The 12,948-nt window shown below is 49.6% G+C and overlaps 5 protein-coding genes across 5 annotated transcripts; 3 read left to right on the top strand and 2 right to left on the bottom strand.

Moving 5' to 3' along the window:
- The first annotated feature begins 380 nt into the window (after positions 1–380).
- On the top strand, positions 381–1,560 carry DEU56DRAFT_205997 (uncharacterized protein). The gene is made up of 4 exons (XM_041345063.1): positions 381–511; positions 565–751; positions 804–932; positions 985–1,560. The coding sequence occupies exons 2-4, from the start codon at positions 601–603 to the stop codon at positions 1,209–1,211; spliced, it is 507 nt and encodes a 168-aa protein (XP_041210785.1). The 5' UTR covers positions 381–511; positions 565–600; the 3' UTR covers positions 1,212–1,560.
- Positions 1,561–1,570: 10 nt separating this feature from the next.
- On the top strand, positions 1,571–2,759 carry DEU56DRAFT_883829 (glutathione S-transferase). The gene is made up of 3 exons (XM_041356148.1): positions 1,571–1,808; positions 1,866–2,622; positions 2,676–2,759. Exons 1-2 carry the CDS (start codon positions 1,729–1,731, stop codon positions 2,551–2,553), a joined length of 768 nt encoding a protein of 255 aa, XP_041210784.1. The 5' UTR covers positions 1,571–1,728; the 3' UTR covers positions 2,554–2,622; positions 2,676–2,759.
- Positions 2,760–3,137: 378 nt separating this feature from the next.
- Positions 3,138–4,729, bottom strand: DEU56DRAFT_205954 (glycoside hydrolase family 12 protein). Its single transcript, XM_041345061.1, has 6 exons — positions 4,624–4,729; positions 3,997–4,565; positions 3,727–3,938; positions 3,573–3,675; positions 3,418–3,512; positions 3,138–3,362 (listed from the first exon to the last, which is right to left on the bottom strand). The coding sequence occupies exons 2-6, from the start codon at positions 4,354–4,356 to the stop codon at positions 3,335–3,337; spliced, it is 798 nt and encodes a 265-aa protein (XP_041210783.1). The 5' UTR covers positions 4,357–4,565; positions 4,624–4,729; the 3' UTR covers positions 3,138–3,334.
- Positions 4,625–8,410, top strand: DEU56DRAFT_205971 (uncharacterized protein). The gene is made up of 5 exons (XM_041345062.1): positions 4,625–5,381; positions 5,429–5,933; positions 5,980–7,175; positions 7,312–7,881; positions 7,940–8,410. Exons 1-5 carry the CDS (start codon positions 5,046–5,048, stop codon positions 8,315–8,317), a joined length of 2,985 nt encoding a protein of 994 aa, XP_041210782.1. The 5' UTR covers positions 4,625–5,045; the 3' UTR covers positions 8,318–8,410.
- A 525-nt stretch (positions 8,411–8,935) lies between these two features.
- DEU56DRAFT_883819 (uncharacterized protein) lies at positions 8,936–12,508 on the bottom strand. Its single transcript, XM_041356147.1, has 7 exons — positions 12,264–12,508; positions 10,635–12,196; positions 10,257–10,580; positions 10,161–10,209; positions 9,894–10,107; positions 9,700–9,839; positions 8,936–9,643 (listed from the first exon to the last, which is right to left on the bottom strand). The coding sequence occupies exons 1-7, from the start codon at positions 12,274–12,276 to the stop codon at positions 9,141–9,143; spliced, it is 2,805 nt and encodes a 934-aa protein (XP_041210781.1). The 5' UTR covers positions 12,277–12,508; the 3' UTR covers positions 8,936–9,140.
- Positions 12,509–12,948: the final 440 nt, after the last annotated feature.

Below are 12,948 nucleotides of genomic sequence, written 5' to 3'. Positions count from 1 at the left end.
AAGGCAATGCCCCCCCGCATTTCATTATGAATGTTCAATGATATTCTGTAGGTTTCAATTATGCTGCGGAAAATCATTCGTCATAGCCCAGAGCATTCTTGTTGCATGAACGCGATCACTGTTAAGTAGGTTCAGTCAGCGCTAGTTTTTCCCCCTCAATCCCTCTCAAAACACCAATTCTCTCAGTTCTCTTTGAAAGTGAATCATCGCTAATGCTCAGGATACACATCGTTGAGATGCTCGATTAATGATCATGTTCGTCTTTGACATGACGCTCTGCTAGGCGGTACGCAAACGAGCGCTTGCATGGCGCCTTAGGGTATAGCTTTGCGGACAGGCTGTGCAGTTTTCAATCTCACTAGCGTTTATCGACTAATTACGACATCTGATGATGTCCGCCGTCATCTGATCGGCTGTGGGGTTATCTTTTAATTGTGAATAATGGCCCCTATAGGTTCCCCTGGGCCACGCTACGCCCCATTAAGCGCTAACCGGCTGATCGGTCACTCGGGTGAGTCTTGCAAATTAGAGTATAAGTACCTAAGTCAAATCTACCAGCCACAGCGCCGAGCAGCCCTACGTCCACTTACCGTGCCAAGCATGTCTACCCTGCACAATGGCAAGAGTCGGAAAAAGCTCTCACAGCGAATCTATCGTTCAACCGAGGCAGAAGACTTTGAACAACTGCGACAGATCATCCAAGACATAACAAAGGAGTGTCTCCCCACAAGACATGACATCCTGATAAAAGGTTAGCAGATCTAAAGAACTAGAGATTGAAGAATATGCTGACTCGAGTGTAGCTGTTGAGATCATTAGGCAGCTTGATAGACAATACCGTTCTCTTCTCACAGAACATGAACATGTCGCGGCTTTGACCTCTACTCATTCCCTTGGCTCTCCCACACAATACTCCGCTTTCCATCCTGCAGGTGAGTTCGTCACTAACTAAATCTCAGAAGATGTTGCTGATGACAAGGCCAGTGCCACAGTTTCCTGTTGAGAGTTGGTTGATGAACCATGGTGAACAAGCGACGCCGATGCATCCACATATGTCATCTTCTAAATCGTCAAATATCGCATACAGCATGTATCACGGACAAGACATGGACGCTACACATAATCATTATACTTTACCTACCAATCATTTTCCGGACAGCCATTCATTCGAGGTCAATAATTTTCCTTACAGCAACAAGCAGACTTGGTAGACTAGCATGTACACGGACATACTACGACATACCCGTGCAAGTGGAATGTGTCCGCGGCTCGGTGTCGATTATTATTAATATTGTTGTACTATAAGGAAAGCACTGAAGTTTTCCACACTTCCTAAAACGATTGGTTTCGAGACTACCAACTCTGCTCATTTCCCTGCCCAGGCAATCACCAGCAACCGCCCATCTCCATTTTCCTCTTAACCGTGCAATAACCAGGCTCCTCCCCACCACTGCGTCGTGACTCAATATTTTGCATTAATGAGACCAGTGAAATATGCAAGACTATCTGATGCTTGCCAATCCCAGCCCGGACACTTCTAGTTGTCTAAATTTAGCACCCATTCAAAATCCGGTCCGGGCTAGGACCTATGTTACAGGTAGTTGTCTACCGAGGGGAATGCTATGGATTCCACGAGAAGTGGTCCTATTTCACCCGTTAGATCTAGGACTAAGCTACTAGCCACCCACAGTGAACGTCAATAACGCTCCGTCTTGCAAGCACTTACAGATGACTGCGACAAACATCATATTCCTGGACATCATAACTGTTCTCCCAGCGCCTTTCTCACCAAACACATGGAAAGTCAGGTCTGTGGTGACAGCAGCCAACACATCTTAACACCTCCTCATCTCCCATTCTCACAGACTCGCGCTGAACTACAAGAAACTCGCCTATGAAACAAGATGGGTCGAGACAACTGATATCGCATCCGTGTGCAAGGCACTCGGAATACCACCTACGAGCACGTTACCAGATGGGACGCCGAAATACACACTCCCTGCATTAGTAGATAACAATCCCTCCCCCCCTGCCCTCCTCTCAGACTCGACGCCCATAATTGAGTACTTAGAGCGCACTTACCCAGACCCCGATTCCTCCCGCGCACTCTGCCCACCTATCAGCCGTGCCCTTCTTGCGCTCTTCGAATACCATGTTGCACACTCCATAACAGCACAGTTGCTACCCGTCATGGTCATGCACATGTACGACAAGAAAACCCCACGGGATCGCATCCACTTCCGTAAGCGCACCGAAGCGGCGTTTGGGAAGAAACTCGAGGATATAGAGCTCAGGGGCAAGGAGCGCGAGGAACACTGGAATAAAATTGAGGGCGCGTTTGACCTCCTTGCGACTTTTATGCAGGCCGGGGGCGGTGCAAGTGAATTATTCACGGGATCGAATTTATCTCTGGCGGACTGTACACTGGGAGGTCTCTTGTTAGCTTTCCGCTACATTAGCCCAGACGAAGCTTGGATCAAGGTATCATCTTGGAACAATGGGAAATGGGTGCGTTACGTGGCTGCCTTGGAGGAATGGACGGATGTAGTGTAAATAGCCGATATTAAATTCTAGTCTCCCCTATGCATATCACATAGAAGGAAGACAATTGATCCGTTCCTTCTTAAGTTATTCAAGGTGTGACGCGGTGTAGCGATGAAGGTAAAAGAACTTACGGATGAGTCTCTGAGTCTGACGCTCCGAGTCTAAGAGGAGAAGCCCTTACACTAGCGACACGTGTGCCGCAATATTAATATTTTTGATGGCGATCCGGCGGTAGAGGAATTCGGGCCCAGTACTTTGTCTCAAAACAAGGTCATCTCAATTGCCGTACGTAGCTTACAAAATGGCTTTTAAAGCGAACGAGGGGTATACGGGAACCGGCTTTCAAAGCAAATACGGAAAACGGCTTTCAAAGCGAACGAGTGGGATGTGTAAATGAAAGGCCAAAGGGATTAGCGATGACCAAGAGGATACTGTACGAGACTTCAAATAGATAGATGCCGTCTTGTATGTGACGAATACCAGCTTTCAAAGCGAACGCGTAGGAAATGAGTGGAATATCTAAATGACAGGCAAGTCATAAGGAGTGGTGATGTCTGCAAGACAAAGTACTGTGCTGATGCTCGTACACGGCACGAAATAAGACAGTGGGGTGGAATTGATGGAACCAGAAGAATAAAGGGGATGTCTCCGATGACACACCGAGCGTAAGAGGAGAAGCTCCTACACTCGCAACACATATTAGTGTTTTTTCAATGGCGGTCCGGCCGTAGAGGAATATTATCCTTAAACCATGTGTATCGAACCCGTACAACGGGCACACGAAATAATTTCAGTTAATGGCCAGGCTGTAGGCAGATCTGGAGACAAAACATATTCAGCAACTTCACAGAGCGCCCATCAAGTGTTCCTTACGTAGTGAATGTAGCCGTTCCAGTGAAAGCCTCTGTGCCTGCCTGAGCACAGGTGAGATACTGCGATGGGTCCATTCCCTCATTGTCAATCAGGTACTAGAAATAGAAAAAATGTTTACACGTGTTCACGAAGATATAATGACCGGAAAAACGTACAGAAAGGAATGGGTAAACGTCGCCTTTGAACGATTTGACGGTGCCATTGGTCAGGACATACGAGTAAACTTGGTTGACTCCGTTGGATCCAGAGTACAAGTTCCTGCAAAAAACATCAACACCACGTAGATGATTGTGCAGACGCGAAGCTGACCAGGTATGGCCTTGGAGCGAAACGTTTGTCACGATAGGGACAGCGTTACCCTCGGCGTCGTAGTGCGCGGAGATTGGTCCAGCATTGATGTTTGCAAGCCAGATCATGATTTCGTTTACGTTTGAACCGCCAGCTGTGCCAGATGTGAACAGGTCATAGGCGACATCAGCTACGACTGTCCCGTTGGCCGACTGTTTCCACTTCCAGGCAGTCTATGATACCAGAAATATTAGCAAGGCAGTCTGGCACTTTCAATGTAGTACAACTCACAGGCATGGTGGAGATAGCGCTCAATTGTTGATTGATGCCAGTATTGAGCTGGATGTTGGAGTAGCTCTTGACTTGTTTGCCTGCGCCATTCCAAGTCCATTGTGTCTTCCATGCAATAGTATTACCGGTCAGTGACGTGATCTGAGAGGTTTGGGCGCCCGAGGTAGCATCAAGCTCGCCCCAGAGGTTATTGAGCAGTGAGTACTGTCCCACATTGACAGACTGGTATCGCCCGGAGATAGCTGTGGTGTCGACGGATCTCGCATTCACCTTGTGCATGCGGAGTGTACCAATGCTAGGCGTGTGGGACAAACTGGAGACGAGAGGAACCAACAAGAGGAGGAAAGAGGAAAATAACATGATGAATCAAACTGAGAGTGAAGCATGCAGGCCGAACAATTTTATAGGTTGCTCGAGTATGCCAGCAAATTGGTGACTACCATTAGTTCCCCTTTCCCGCCATGTGGTGCATAACGACATGAGGCGACAACTTGGTGTCGCATCGCTGTCGTTATCTCACTACCGATATGCTGGTTCATGGAAAGGTGGCCTGCGACGCAAAGTTGCAGCTGCAGGAGTCCGAGTCATGTTTAAATAAACGATAGAGGAGGATTGTGTAGTACTCACTACATAGTACTCTGGTTGATTTCGAGGCACCTAAGGGCACCTAGTACCGCCAATTTCGTGCTTGGCTACCGTTTCTGTAGTAAGCAAGCACATCCGATCGAACGGATATTACCTGGCACGACCAATCGGCGTGTACGGTCCTAGGCCAAAGCTTGATGGGTCCTGGTACCGGAAGTTCTGCCTATCGTTGGGGGGCCTAGGTTCGCCTTCTTGCGGTCCCGAAACTTTGAAAGACACGTTTAGTAGTACACCCAACGCGGACTTTTTGGTTGTGAAATATTTGAAGCCGCGGGAACAAACCAAGTTTAGGTTTCAGTGATTTCATAGCAGACGGGCTAGTTCATGGGCGGTGGGTGTTCCAAGCTTAAGGCGTGTCCCAGGCTATTCCAGCCTGGTTCAGCTTCTCCTCAAATGCAACCGCCATGACACCAAGAGTTTCGTTCCCAAGCACTGATTCTGCTAACCTTCCAGCTGCCCCAATCACTCATCTTCCATTCCGGCGAATTTCACTACCAAGCGTACCCAGCTCGAGCCTTTTGTCCGCCCAACACCGTCAATCTGTCGCCAGTTTTGCATCATTTGACTCTCTGCCTGAAGAGCCAGTCGTCAGGCGCCCTAAACGTCGTTCACTAAACCGCAAACATTCCAGGGCACCAGGACCAGTAGATATAGCACGAGAAGCAAAACGCGCCAAAGTAATAAGAGAGTTTTGGGATACAGAAAGAACTTATGTGCAGGGACTGGATCTCGTGCATGATGTGAGTATTGATGGCACTGATTCGAAGTGAGCTGATTTCCTGTGCAGCACTTTTTGATACCGATCATAGCGTCGCTCGATGGTCCTCGCCCGCTCCTTACGCGCACAGAATTGACTACCATTTTCTCAAATTTTATTGACATCTGGAACTTTCATCATGCATACTTCAGTGCACTGACTGCACTGATCCATCCTGCTGTGTCTCACCTAGATGACCCACACCCGCCTCCAAATCCGAACCCAGCACCCCTCTCAGCACTCCTTCTCTCGCATTTTCCTTACCTCTCTCTTTACACCCCATTCATAACCGCATTCCCAAGTTCTATATCATTCCTTGCACGTCCACCCGCAGCTTTTGCTATATTCCTACGAACCCAAGAGCGCGATCCACGCTGCGGGCAGCTGAAACTCGCAGATTGGCTCCTGAGCATCGTTCAAAGGTGCCCAAGATATGTGTTATTGCTCAGGGAATTGATAAATGTAGAAAGGAGAGAAAAGGAAGGGGAGGGAGAGTGGGATAGACTCGGGAAGGTCCTTACTCTTGTTGAGAAAGGTGCGTTTGCTCATTCATCCCTTTCCCTAAATTAAATGACCACCAGTAACATCTTCTCTCAATGCATCTCTTCATGCACACGCGCATACACTCGCCCTCCTCGCCCTACAACGTGCTACCCTCGGCCTCCCGCCCACCTTACATTTCGTCCAGCCAGGCCGCACCTTAATCTTCCGTGCCCCTCTAGTGATAGACTCTGGCGGTGTAACCATAGAAGGCCCAGGTATAGGAAGAGGCAGGCGAGACCGCATATGTGAATTTTTGCTATTCGACGACGTATTGGTATGGCTAGACTACGACCCGTCCACTCTGCGCGATTCCCACTGGTACTCTCCCGCCACAGATGCTAGCGAAGAGCGGCATACATACACGTACAAGAACCACCTCTCCCTCGTCGATATCGAGGCGGTACTCGATCCGTCGCATCACCCGCCGCGCTTGGAGATATTAAGCCCTGGAGGCTCGTTCGCGGTATATGCGGTTCCGTCCCCGTCATTATCACCAAAACGTCTTTCTTCCTCTGCTTCAGAACCCGCGTTAGCCACCCGTCCCTTAAGCTCGACATCAAACGATACTCTACACAATTTTCTCCATCTTTTGCGCCAGGCCCGATCTGCGCTCCTGGCGCGCGATCCGTCGGTTGCGCTCCGGGGTGTTAGGATGCGTGGGGTGTTGTGGGCGGAGGCATATGAGCCGGGAGAGGGTGATGAACGTGTGTCTCATTTGGGGCATGTTGAGGGTGCCGTTCCTACAGACAACCAGATCCAAGAACCCGAAGACCCGACAGACACCGAACAAGGGAAGATCCTGGACCCAGCGACACCAAACATAACTCATCCAAACCGCGTAGAAGGGCTACCCCCATCTACCCGACCCCAACGCGCACCGCTCCCCTTCCTACCCCCCGTTTGGGTTCCAGACGCGAAGACAGACGCATGCATGCGATGTGCCCGTCCGTTTGGTTTTGTGAGGTTCACAGTACCTCTATCGATGTCTGTATCTTTCTCCTTGCCGTCGTTTCCCTCGTTTGAGTGGGGGAGGAGTGTCAATCAAGATCAAGAGGGGAAGGGTACAGGCGAAGAAGTGGTCGGTGTTGGATTGGGTGGTAGTGGAGAGGAAAGCGCACATGAAGGCGAGAGCGGTGGAGGAGAGGGGAGTGCTGGGAGTGGAGAAGGGATGTGGAGAAGACGGCATCATTGCAGGCTTTGTGGGAGGGTTGTGTGCGCTGATTGTTCTGGACGGGTAAGTCATCCATTTTGATTTTGTTCCGTTGTGTTTTGCACTTGCTCTGCTGCTCCGTTTTTTTTTGCTTTTCTTGGTGCCAACTTGTTCCTCCCTCCTTCTCTCGCCCGACACTAACACCCCAATTGAAACTCAGACATTCTACATCACCGACCCATCCTCACAATCCTCGCCCAGCAAAAAGACCAAAGCAAAACCCGCACGCGCATGTAACGAATGCTACGAAGCTGCGTTTCCTCTCGTCCATTCCTTCACTAGTAGTTCTAGTACTCCATCCACTCTTTCCGCATATCCGTCTTCACACCACGCCGGCCCATCTTCAAACCATACTGGCCCATCCCCGACCCTCCTTGGTATTCCAGCCTGGCTCTCTACACCTATCCTCACTGAAGGGAGCAGTGGTGCAGATGCGTTGATGGCGATGACGTTGAGCCCTAGTAGGGGTCGGATCGCGATGAGTGCGAGTCCGTCGAGGAGGAGATGGAGTTCTAGCGCAAGTCACCCAAACGCAAGCCCGGGACCATCCAAACGTGAACTCAGCGCGAGTCCAAGCAAGCGCGGGCTCAGTCCTGCCCTTCTCCCGCGGGTCTCGTCAACTGATGATGCTCTCTCTCCATCTCCCATCACGCTCTCTCCTTCCTCCTCTCGGTTTACCGCTGAAGACGACATATACGAAGACGAAGACACAGACGTGCCAACTGTACGCGTGCGTAACCCATCTACACGAGACTCCTACACCGCCACCGACGACCTGCAACACCAAGGAGATGCACCAACCCTCCGCGCTCCTATATCCCGCGCTATCCGCATCCGCCACTCCACGCGCCCGCGCCCGCGGAGCTACCATGATATATTGGAGGATTTTGAGGTACATGCGAGGGGTGGAAGTGTGGCTAGTTCTGTGGCGACTTCCTTGGGGGCTGTGGCTGAGGAGCGGGCATCGAGGATCGATGATCGGGGGTATCATGAGGAGGTGCATGGTGTGCACGAGGGAGAGGATGTACACGGTGGTGGAGAGGGAGGGGAGATTGAAGACGGGCTTTCAAGACAACTCCGTGAACGCGAGCCCACACCCAGATATGTCCACGAAAAGAACGAAGATACAGCCAGGAAGAAGAAACGGTTCTCATTACCTGCAGTAGCGGTGCAGACGGTGCCTGTCGTGGCTCGCTCTGCTCCTGTTGGGAATTCGCATAATGGGTGGGGGAGGCGATTTTCGCTTGTGCTTGGTGCGCGGGGGAGGGGAAGGAACGGGGAAAGGGAGAGTGGGAGTGAGAGAGGGGGGAGCACACGTTCTTCTTTGTTGTCTTCCCGGGATGACCATAGCGTACGTCCGCCTTCTCGGGGGGATAGGGCTGGGAAGGGTGGTGGGGAGAGCTCGGCGGCGAGGGCATTGATGGATGTGTTGAGAGGGAGGCGGGGAAAAGAGAAGGTGTAGTAGACGTTGCGAGCTGGCAAAGGGGGTAGTTGGTGATCATTGAGGACTCGGACATGTGCATCTGTAAATATCATGGCATTGAACATACTTGGCTTGGATACTTCACTGGAATACACACCATGACCCCTATATTCATCAAAGGATTGCCAGTGTAAGCTGCAACTTTGGTTGTCTAACAATGCATCTTGTTGATACGAAAGTGCTATATTTTTTTTGGCCGTGGCTTGTTGTTATTCCCCTCTATGGTTGATACATGCTATACGTGCATCATACACTTTCTCTTCTTTCGTGCATTGAGGATTGTGGACGACAATGTACAGATGCATGTCTTCCTTGTTATTAAACCTATCCACGATCAAATAAAGTATCTAATATGAACAGACCCATGCAATTAGAATAAAATCATAAGCAGAGCGTGAACGCCCATGAACACATGTATACTACATATATCTTTGGATAGTGTGTATCCCAATTGAACTATAACGCTCCGTTATGAGACATGGGATATAGTGAAGATCCATTAAATGTCACGTATGGTCGATGGAGTGCCGGTTTCTAAACTTGAATACACGTAGTGTTCTCTTGAGGTCATGGAAGAGAGTGGTCATCCGAGTCTGGCGAATAAGCGGTGGGTCAGGCATCTCATATTCGTCTGGCTCCTTGAAAGTAAGGTTGAAATCCAAGACAGAGGGCAATCCGAACGAGGGGCCCGCTTGCGAAGCTGTGACAAAACCGTCATCTAATCTTTTAGCCACAGCAGGAAATAGAGAATCGCCACTTTTTTTGGTGAGGTCCAGAGGAGCAATGGGGATCCCGGGCGATGCATTTGACAGATGCGGTCTAGGGATCAGTCTTAGAGGAGCAGTAAAGATCCCGGGCGATGAATTTGACGAATGCGGTCCTGGGAACTGTCCTACGATCTGCCCATGTTTACTAGTGCTGAAAGCTGGCACAGTCCCAACAGTACACGACAGATTCCCAAAGTTATTTGAAGGATTCTCGGTTCCATCGTACATACAAAGTCGGAGTTCTATGCTCCCCACCTCCATAATCAGATATAGGCACAGCCACATGGATACCACTCACTGTTGTTGGAATCAGCGTGCTCCATCAGACTGCGAAAGTTGAATAACCACTCCCCCAGAATAATACCAGGCTTTGAGGGCTTCGTCTTCGAAGCAGACACCAAAACCCGAAGTCGACAACGGTGATCTGCATCGGCAAGGCTGAGACATACTCTTAGCTTAACCGTTGGTCTCGTGGGGTATATCGTAACGTACATGGTCATGCTGTCAAACTCCACTCGCGATCCATGTGTATGCCACGCGATGGGCTGAATACTGGTAGAGACTTCTTGGGAGGTTTCCGAAATTATCTGGAGGCAAACCCACCGTAAGGCGAGGTGGGGTCGGCAAAGATCCAGAAGGTAACCTTCCAAATCCACAGGGGGGTCGTCTAGATTCCGAAAGGAACTGTCTAGAGTCACATTTAGATCTTCACAGAAATGCAAGTGAATAACCATTTGAGGTGCATTCTTTGGGCCATACCTGACAGATGAAATGCACCTAATTCAGAATTTGACAACCAGCGACAACACTGGAAGACATTCAGACACTGAGCCTCAATCGAACGAAAAGGCTTACATCCGCCAATACGCCTGAAACATCTGAAGAAGCCCTATTGAAACTCTGTCCTTGAGATGGTCCTGGATTCACCAGGGAAGTCCGCAGTCCAGACACGGGAAATTGATATACACTATCAGGAGTCGGGCCACACTTGTGGACCAACACATTGGACTTTGAATGTAGACGTTTTCCGGACAAATTTGCTAGTGCTGCTACAATATAATAAACTTGGAGGGGGAACAGGCTGATAGGATCAAAATAAAGGATGATAATTTGTTCTGCAGTCGCAAGCGACCTGTTTATCAGTGTAAAATCACGATGTTGCATACTGGGGGCCCATCCCTAGCATTTCATAATGAGAAGAGATGCCCATTGTAGACAGATATAAGAACTCACGTCAACTGCGGCACGGGCTTTCCGTAAAATTATTGGACCGTCACTGAGCTCTCCGAGGAGACATAAGGCCTCGATCCAGTGTAGAATATGGACACGGAGAAATTGCTCCAATGCGGAGACAAGCTTCTTATCGTCATTTGCATGAGACAGATGGTGCGCCCAGTTACGACAAGCATATTGCGTGCTTTCAGGAAGCATGGCGTCTCGTGTATGCCAGAAATGACTGTCTTCAACGGCCATAGTTGTGTGATCTGAGAGACCGCATAAATTTGCCTTGAGTTTATGTAGAATCACAAAACACTGGAGTGCGAGACCCCTATGAATCTCTGCAGGCTCGATGTAATGGGCATGACAGCGCATCGGATCCGCGAAAAACTCGATTAATGATGAATGGTAAGGCTGGATGGGAATCGTGGGTTGACCAGATGACACGATGAGAATTGACGAAAATTCTTCCAGAGCGAGGTTGAGCCCCTCGTGCTTATCAGAAGGGAAAAATTGTAAGAGTTGAGAACGTGGGAGCGGCTGCGCCAGATTGACGATATCGATCAGATGTCTGATCAAGGCGCTATTGCCACTTATGATTTCCTGATACGTATGATCCAAGTCGACGTAAGCGTCTGCCGTAGCACCGGGTGATGTCAGGAATGCGTCCAACCTCGAAGGAGGGTATTTTTTCGGGTGGGCAATATATTTCATGGCTATGGATGCGCAAAGAAATGAGTTCCCGACCTTGGCGGCGAGATTATCCATTTGACGAGGAGAGGGCCACTGCGGTACGTCTCCAAGACTAAGTTTACGAGACTTGACAACGTGCTGGAGTTCGCATGCGAGGAAGAGACGGATATCTGTGCGTGTCTCCCAATCATCATCCTGCAAAGATATTTTTTGGATATCTCCGAATCCTAGCCGCCCAGGGGGCCCTCCATCGACGTGCAGGCTGGGCCGGCTAGCTATAATAATGTGGGCATCGAGTGGCTTGTCGTCAAGGACCCTGTAGGCGCGTATGGCTTCCGCTAGTAAGCGCGCCACCCGCACAGCCTCTAGAGGGGAACAGGATTCGTCTAGTGCATCGATGATGAATGCTACAGGAGATCTGAATTGGAGTCTCCAAAGATGCTTGATGATGAGACGTTGAATCTGATCTTGTCGAGATTTCAGGTCTGATAGCAATGCAGGATCATCAGCTACGGCTCTGATGATCTCGCTTTTCACCGACGGGAATGCAAGTGCCAACTGGTAGGCAAGGGTTGGTACGATATAATCGCAAATCGTTGTGTCCACACTGTTGTGCGAGAAGAAAAAAGTTCCTGCAAGACGTCCCTGTGCCCGTAGCTCCTCCGCGATCGTGAACAAGATGGATGTTTTGCCTGAGCCTGGAAAACCATGCAACCAGACATTTTTCTGGCTCTTCTCATCCACTACCTGCCGGATGCTCTGCAGAACGGTGGTTCGTGTGCTTTCAAGACACGGAGAGAGTCCTCGAGGTTCAGCATTGTATATAGCACGGTGCACTGTAGCTTTGACCAGACGCTCCCATGCATGGTCATATGTTTCAATTGCTGTTGCATGTGTAATCATGAAGCTCAGTGAGTTCACGATATGTGAGACAATAAATATTGGGCTCACCTTCCTGCTGCATGTTACGGTACAAGCCCGAGACTTGAGGCTTGTAGATGACTCGGATGATACAGGATGGTGCTCAAGTACTGCTTATGAGTAAACTTTTCCCTTGGTTCTATTTTTACCTTTGCCAGGTGGTTTATTTCTTCCATGTCATTGTGAAAGCTGCGCCTTGAACGTACTAAGCTGTGACACAGCCAGGACATCTGCTTCCGACTACATCGATGGCCGTCACGATAGTGTTGCCAATGGTTCGGCTAGGTTCAGTGAGCCGGAAAAGCCGAGCCGAATTTTAGCTGAGCTGAGCTGACTAAACAGCTTAAGTAATTTGTTGGACTTTGAACCGAAGTTTACGGTTTCCTAAAGCTCGGCTGCAGTCGAGTCTCCGGCTAATTCCGATAATGGAAATGAATCGTTCGACGTTGTCCAGCGCATGCAACATGCTCTACGCACCAACAGAATGCTCGTAACGAGCGCCACATGAGTCACGGTGAGTGCAACGAGTGAGGTACACTCAATTTTACTGAACTATTGCTTTCTAGTTTACTTATCATTGTCGGTCTTGGCCAGATCTCAGTGATCTCACATATCCCACTCCAAATCAACGACAATGTCTCGCGACCTACCATTGGCCGACAGGGCATGTCGCGGTTTACCTTAGTCCACACTGTTGAAGTATTCCGTCTGTGAG

The sequence above is a fragment of the Suillus clintonianus genome (assembly GCF_016758775.1).
Source record: "Suillus clintonianus strain FC179 chromosome Unknown DEU56scaffold_19, whole genome shotgun sequence".
Taxonomy (NCBI): domain Eukaryota; kingdom Fungi; phylum Basidiomycota; class Agaricomycetes; order Boletales; family Suillaceae; genus Suillus; species Suillus clintonianus.
The sequence above is the reverse complement of the archived record's forward strand: the minus strand, read 5'-3'. Positions and strand labels throughout refer to the sequence as shown.